The 7,500-nt window shown below is 41.7% G+C and overlaps 1 protein-coding gene across 2 annotated transcripts in view; it reads left to right on the forward strand.

The window, feature by feature from the left end:
• The window catches only part of LOC137984263 (ankyrin repeat domain-containing protein 54-like), a 16,777-nt gene that overhangs the window by 7,682 nt on the left and 1,595 nt on the right, over positions 1–7,500 (forward strand). Inside the window, exons 3-6 of one of the 2 annotated variants that reach the window (XM_068831381.1) lie at positions 1,538–1,642; positions 2,474–2,572; positions 3,650–3,785; positions 3,945–4,472. In XM_068831381.1, coding sequence (XP_068687482.1) covers positions 1,538–1,642; positions 2,474–2,572; positions 3,650–3,785; positions 3,945–4,048 — 444 coding nt within the window. In that variant the 3' untranslated portion in view covers positions 4,049–4,472. Of the gene's footprint in view, positions 1–1,537; positions 1,643–2,473; positions 2,573–3,649; positions 3,786–3,944; positions 4,473–7,500 lie in introns of those variants that run through there. The other variant, XM_068831382.1, reaches the window with a different exon arrangement.

Raw genomic sequence — 7,500 nt, forward strand, 5'->3', positions numbered from 1 at the left:
CCGACCAACCATATCAAGCCCCTGATATTCTATCGTCAATATGACTTCATGACACACGATATCAGGCCCCGACCAACCATATCAAGCCCCTGATATTCTATCGTCAATATGACTTCATGACTCACCTTATCAGGCCCCGACCAACCGTATCAAGCCCCTGATATTCTATCGTCAATACGACTTCATGACACACCATATCAGGCCCCGACCAACCGTATCAAGCCCCTGATATTCTATCGTCAATACGACTTCATGACACACCATATCAGGCCCCGACCAACCATATCAAGCCCCTGATATTCTATCGTCAATATGACTTCATGACACACGATATCAGGCCCCGACCAACCATATCAAGCCCCTGATATTCTATCGTCAATGTGACTTCATGACACACGATATCAGGCCCCGACCAACCATATCAAGCCCCTGATATTCTATCGTCAATATGACTTCATGACTCACCATATCAGGCCCCGACCAACCGTATCAAGCCCCTGATATTCTATCGTCAATACGACTTCATGACACACCATATCAGGCCCCGACCAACCGTATCAAGCCCCTGATATTCTATCGTCAATATGACTTCAGTCGTTGTAAATTTCCTGAAGAATGTGGTCATTCGCCCATACGAAACAGAGCTGTGGCAACAAGACGATTAGTCAATCATGAAGTTCTGAACTGAAGTTGAGCGCCTTTTGAAAATCCGTCCACTACAACAGTAAACAGACTACAAGTACGCAAAATAAAATCTTGTGTCCCAGTGAGTTGCTAAGCAAGATTAAGACTAGGACCTCTGTCTTTACAAGCGTCCCACATGCCAATTGTGACTCAGACATAACGCATGATGGATGACGAATTGCTTGCAGCGTTAGCCTTGTGGTCACCAAAATCGGAATAATAAAGAATTGCGTAATTACCTCCTGTCGTTCTCTAAATCGGTATTAGTATTAAATGTGCAGTCGTCTGTACTTTAAGTCTCATTGGTAACAATGCGAAAGGTTAAAAAGCTACATTTTGGGTGTATTGTTTCCACAGAATGCAATTTCCTGTAGCGAAATTTAATAATATGCATCTTGTCACATTTAGCATCTTCAGACGTGACAACCGTTAACTACGGATCAGAGGCCACGCCGAGCGAAGTTGCGAGGCGATATCTGATATGATGATGAAAAATAAAACACAGCCGCTCTGGGATTAAGAATTTATTTTCATTTTGTTCATCATCGAACTGTTCGTGACTTGACCGTACGGAGGCCAAAAAGTGTTAAATATGACTGAGAAATCCTGCTGTTTGCTGGGGCCTGATATGGTTGGTCGGGGCTTTATATGGTTCGTCGGGGCTTGATATGGTAGGTCGGGGCTTGATATGGGGGGTGTAATATGGTTGGTAACGTTCCAGCCTTATATGCATAGGTTCCTGATGATGTAGACTTGCATTTGGCATATGGAACGAGGCGCCTCTAGATCGTAGGCGATAGTGATCTAAATTCCATTGACATCTCACCCAATGATTATTTTATTTCTCATCTAGACCAAAAGGACCCCTCTTCATTTCGTAGTTTGCGAAAAAAATGGCGATGAAGAGTTAATGCAGATGCTGTTGAAGCGAGGGGCGCGGACAAATCTTGGTGACGCCGTAAGTTTTGAGTTTTTTAACTCGTAGCGCAAAGACGAACCATAATAAACCTACAATGATCAGGAGAATTCAATTTCGATATGCTTTCAAGCCAGCCGAGGTTTAAAAGCGAAATTTTGCACATCGATGTTCTGAAACCCAAAAGTTAAAATTAAACTCTCCTCGAATATTACCCAAAGCCGACTTTCACTTTCTGACTTCTGGCCCCAGTTGTTCAAAGGCTGGATAAGTTTATCCAGTGGATGAGTAACAGTCTCCTGCATAAAATATCCTTTACGTTAAACGTTGACCGACTGGAAGTTTTCGTACACGTCTTGACTTAGATGTGCTTAAAGTGAGCATATTTACGCTTACATGAGCAATTAATAAAATCTTTGCCACAGATTGAAACTGTTGGACAGTGGCGTAATTCAGGGCCGTATCCAGTATCAGGCAATCCAAGGCACCTGCGTCAGTCTTTTTTTTTTTCAGGATTTTTTTTTTATAATGCAGGATACCAGTGCTGTGTTTAAATGCAGGCATCAAAATCATTCTTAATACCTGCGAAGAGAATTTAACCACGGGCATTGCCTCAGTCATATTTTGTTCAGACTAATGTCCATGCGTATCCCGGCACCATACAAAGTTTTCCTGCTAATATAATTGGGTTCAGAGGTTTTGCAGATTTCTATATGGGCAAAATTTGGAGAGTTGGCATGCGACGGCACTCAGTTCGAATTCGCGTGCATTTCTGGATATAAGTGCATTCCCCAACACTATTTTGATCGATGGTCGAGTTATGACTATATTTCTGACGAGCTTTTTTTTTGTTAAAACTGTTTCTTTTTCCAGTTCTGTTTCACTCCTCTTCATTTGGCAGCTGAGCGAGGGAATCTTCAGGCTGTCAAGACATTAGTAAAACATGGAGCTGAAATTATGATGAAAAACAAAGTAAGTTCGTACATCTGTTTGTGTAACACCATTAACGACACAAGAAATTGTCTACTCTTCGATTCACACGAGTTCCGAACACAATTAACGAACTACGCATGTCCGACGCACCCAACTCGGCTTAGGCCCCTACTTTGCAAAAGCAAACTACAACCCGGTCTCTTTTCACATTTCTCGTTAAATTGCAAATCTCCTATTCTCCATGTCCGGCTCTTAATTTTCTCGTGTCCAAATCCAGGTATGAAATAAATGTATTTATCAAAAACTGAACTACGGATATCAGATTTCCAGCATTGTCATTGGCTCGCCGAACACAGGCTATCAGTTCATATACCTGCTGAACCTAATATGGTCAAGAAACGCGTCAGCAATTACGCGAGCTGAAAACATTTTTGCAGCTCTGAGAAAAAAATGGCCGACAAAAGCCGTTTTGGACCGGAATTGAGCGAGGCAGAAATCGATGCTTTAGTGGCAGAGTTGTTGATCCTGGAGTTTGTAATGAAACAATTATTCTACTCGGGCAGTCGGGCTTGCTGAATGTAAAGTGTTTTTAACCATCTCGGTGCTACGCGCCGCGTTGGTTATCTATCACTTCATATCCAGCGCCTACTCGTAGAATAATTGTTAAATGATTTGAAGTGCGGCCTATAGACGAACGGTATAAGTGATCACCGCACTTAACTGGACACTTTAAACAATTGTCTCTAATAGACACCTGAAAAATTCTGGTGCTTTCAACGGGATTCGAACCCATGACCTCTGTGACGCTGGTGCAGTTCTGTACCAAGTGCTGCTGAGCTCTGAATCCACTCAATTTGTCAATTTTTGGGCTCATATATTCCCTTGGCTTCATAGCTCAGTTGGTACAGAATCGTCCCGTTATCTCAGAGGTCATTGATTCGAATCCCGGTTAAAATTAAAAGCACCTGATGAGTGATCATTTCTTCCATTCACATATATAATTTTAAATTGCCTATTAAGTCGAACAGAGTAGCTGAATCTATCTTTTCTTAAAGTCTGTCTTTCTATCTGCTTGTGCAACTAAATGTTGGATCCGTCTTTGTATTTCGTTTTAAGAGCGACGAAACGCCTCTAGCAATGGCTCGGAAGAAAAAGCATAACTCCGTGGTAACCTTCCTCATTCAGGAGATCACGGGTAAGGTCAGTTTGGATGTCGATAACAACGCACAAGTGAGCTTCTCAGGGGAACAAGGTGAGTTGATTTTAATATCCGTTGTTAATATCTGTGGTCTAGTGTTGCTACGCTAGGGTAAGAGCTCTCATAAAGAAAGGTAACCTCTTGTTTCCATGGCCCAAAATAACGTTGGACAGCTCGTGAATACGTTTTTGTCATGTTTTTCGCTTTCTGTAGATTTTACCCCCATTACTGAAGAAAAAGACGAGAGAATCGAGGTCCAGTACAGTTTGACACGAAACAGTGCTTTTGATGTCAGCACTAATATAATACAGCGTTAGGCATCCTGAAAGAGAAGTTAATCTGGGTTCGGCAAGGTTACATCTCTAAACACTTTCTTCGTTAATTTTCATTTTAAGTTGGTTTATTGCATGTATGTATTTTACATTGCAAGCATTGTTATCTATGTCTCTAGAGATTGGTTGCAAACCACCTGTATTGGGGGTACTGCTACAGTGACGATAAATTACTATTCTTTCCTTTGTTTTTGCATCAAGGTCATCGAGTGTCGTCCATTGTTTTGAATACATAAAACGTAAGCGTTCACGGGAAATCTCTCTGTTTTGCTTTCCGCCTCATTACAAACAAGAATAGGGAGCTTACGAAGCGACGACGCCGACGGCAACGACGACGCTACTAAACAGTAGGTTTAATCAGCAAAAACAATGGCTCTGCACGCTCTGATCGTGCGTTTTACATTTGTGTACATTTCTTTGCCGTCATCTCCTAAATGACGACGTGAAATGACCATATTGCTGGTTTTCACTCACGTGATCAAAAGCCATGTTTTTCAACGAAAACAAAAGGAGGCGTTTGCATAACAATAGAGTTAAATTCCCAGAGGATTTGGTCGGGGCACCAACATGGCCGCCTTTTCTTTGTTTAGGGCACCAACATGGCGGTCGTGACGTCATGTGAAAACCGAGAATTCAAGGTTCTGTGGAGGACGTTAGCACATGACGATGAATTTTCAGTTCTCTCTCTACGCTTCCAACTCACTCATACCAGTTTAATTCCTCGACAGTTACTACACATTTTTAACGCGAAACTACTCGAAGTAGTTTCTTAGTGATATGAATAACGCGAACTTGTAGTTTTAAATAAAGTCCTCGTAGCCGTCGTCGTCCTCGTTTCGTAAGCTCCCTAATATTTAAGAAACTACGACGGCTACGGTATCGACAAACTCACTTCAAAATAAACTTTTTCGCTGTTGTAAGTATTTTCCGATTTTTCAATCTTGTTGATGTTATACGATATATGGGCAGAGTATCCTATGGATTGGCATGGGAATTTTTGAAGATAAATAGAGAATAAACGATTCATTGTTGTGTGCTGACGCTGTTGTCAAAATCTTAAATATGGTTATTCTCTTGTTTTGCAGAGTTCGACGAGGAAGTGACCGAAGTGTACTGTAATGCATGCCTCACGTGCAGCACGGCCATGTTTTCTTCTTTCAACCGATAATATTACGGAATTTAAGAAACGAAGACGACCACGACACGTCAACGACAACGCCACAAAACCATTATTTCATAGGTTAAAGAGGAAAAATAATCGTGCTGCACGTGCGCACGCATTTTAGCACAGCGGTAATCTGCATAATTAACTGCATTACTTCACCCAGTGATTGGTTCAAAGTTCTCGCGCTACTTTTTCAACCAATCAGAATTGAAAACAAAACCAATCGCGGCTTGCGCGTGCACATTTTCCCGCGCTTTGTGTCGGCTTACGTGTAATTACTTCGAGTTTTGATTGGTTTACTGGATTGTCTCCGTCCTTTTTGATTGCCCAAAGTAATTACTTTGGTTTTGGTTTTACGACACTTATTTGAAAACCGCTCTAGCGAGTCAGTTATTAGCCGTCAAAAACTGATAAATTCTTAGGTGCCAGGAGCGCTAACGATCCCATAGGTGGTTGCAACCAATAACAATGTTACAATGTACAACTGCTGGTGGACGAACAAAAGGAAGTAATGAGATACCTTTTGTTACTTTTCGTCCCGTGAAAACCACATATGCATTAGTTGTAAAATTTCGAATTTTCAAAGCATCGTTGCTCAGGGATTATCTAGTATATCTCGTTCAAAATTTCAGAGATAACTCATTATGCAATCCATTTTCAAATCTGGGGTGATTGATTAGAAAACGATAGAAAACCTAAAAATAAAGATTGCCCTATGGGTGGTTTGCAACCAATCCCTAGAGACACAGATAACAGTGCTGCAATGTACAATTGCTGGTGGACGAACAACAGGAGCTAATGACAAATCTTTTGCTTTCGTCCACCAACATGGCGGCTATGACGTAACGTGAAAACCACCTAAAGTCTGCTTACGAGCCAGTGGCCTATCACGCCGGAGCCTATCCCCGGTTTCCGTAGCATGAAGCGACTAGGAGTATTTCTACACCCCCCTGGATGGGATGCAAGTCCGTCGCAGGGCTACCCCCAGCATTAAATTCGCCAGTACCCATTTATACACCTGGGTGGAGAGAGGCACCGTGAGAGAAAAATGTCTCTCCCAAGAACACAACACAATGTCCCCGGCCAGGACCCGAACCCGAATCAAAACCGAAGGGACTTTAAAGCTATAAACACTCAATCGCTGTCGCCTGGTCGTTGCGGCTCAACGACTTGGCGATAAAGCAAGCCACGCTGTCGTTGTCGATTTGGCAGAGCGATCAAAATTTGAACCATATTTCAAGGTCGTACCAGTCTCTTAGATTCTTTATTTTGGCCTTTATTTCGTTCACTTGCGAAAGGAAAGAATAAAACATCAATTCGTTTCTTCTTCAATCTACATATAGGAATATATTATAGCAAAATTTTTGCTCGTAGAAAATGTGAGTATACATGAAACATTGTTGCAACTCACTCGCATTTCTTCCGCAATTTTTTCCCATACGTTGGCTTTCACCTTTTCATTTTTATAATCCTTTTAAGACATGTCATTAAGGACGGGGTACATTTGGAAGCTATTAATAAGAGCTTCTTCAAACGACGCCTGTGAATTTAGTGATAGCGACTTAACGATTCCACGTGCTACAGCGAATTCGCTGAATGCCCTGCAACGACGTAGCGACATGCCTTAGTAACCTGGCAATCTAATCTCTAAGCCGTAGCGACAGAAAAACCTTAAACAGAAATGACCAGAACCAGGTTGCTGACCAGCGGTTTTCGTTAAAACAATGGTTTGCTAGGGGGTGCTCAGTCTCGCGGGCTCAGAAAACCTGGTTGTGGTCATTGTTATTTAAGGTCTTCCGTAGCGACATGGCGACAACGACAATGTGTCTCTACGACCACGCCAAAAATAATAAGATCAATGCGGCACGCGTTTAAGCACATAGTTTTCCAACGTAAAATCACGAAAGTTGATGTTTTAGACGACAACGCGAGCATTCAAATGCGAACTAACTTTTTATTCTCTGTTTTTTACTCTTAAATTAAACCCCTCGTACCAAAAGGCCATTTACGAGTTCATGTCTGCCTCCTCTTCAAAGTGAGGCTAAGTGCGAAGTTTTTGTGATGGTAATTAGTTCCACTTTACATATGAATGAAAACTAATTTTCATAAGGAAAGCTTCGCACTTAGACTCGCTTTGAAGAGGAGGCAGAAAGAACTCGGAAATGGCTTATTTAATTTTTGGATAATTCGCCCACATTCTATAACGTGAACGAGAATGAATAAACTCGAAAGACTTACGATAGTGCAAAGTCATATTTTGAGCTAACGTTTT

The sequence above is a fragment of the Montipora foliosa genome, chromosome 14 (genome assembly GCF_036669935.1).
Source record: "Montipora foliosa isolate CH-2021 chromosome 14, ASM3666993v2, whole genome shotgun sequence".
Classification (NCBI taxonomy): Eukaryota; Metazoa; Cnidaria; class Anthozoa; order Scleractinia; family Acroporidae; genus Montipora; species Montipora foliosa.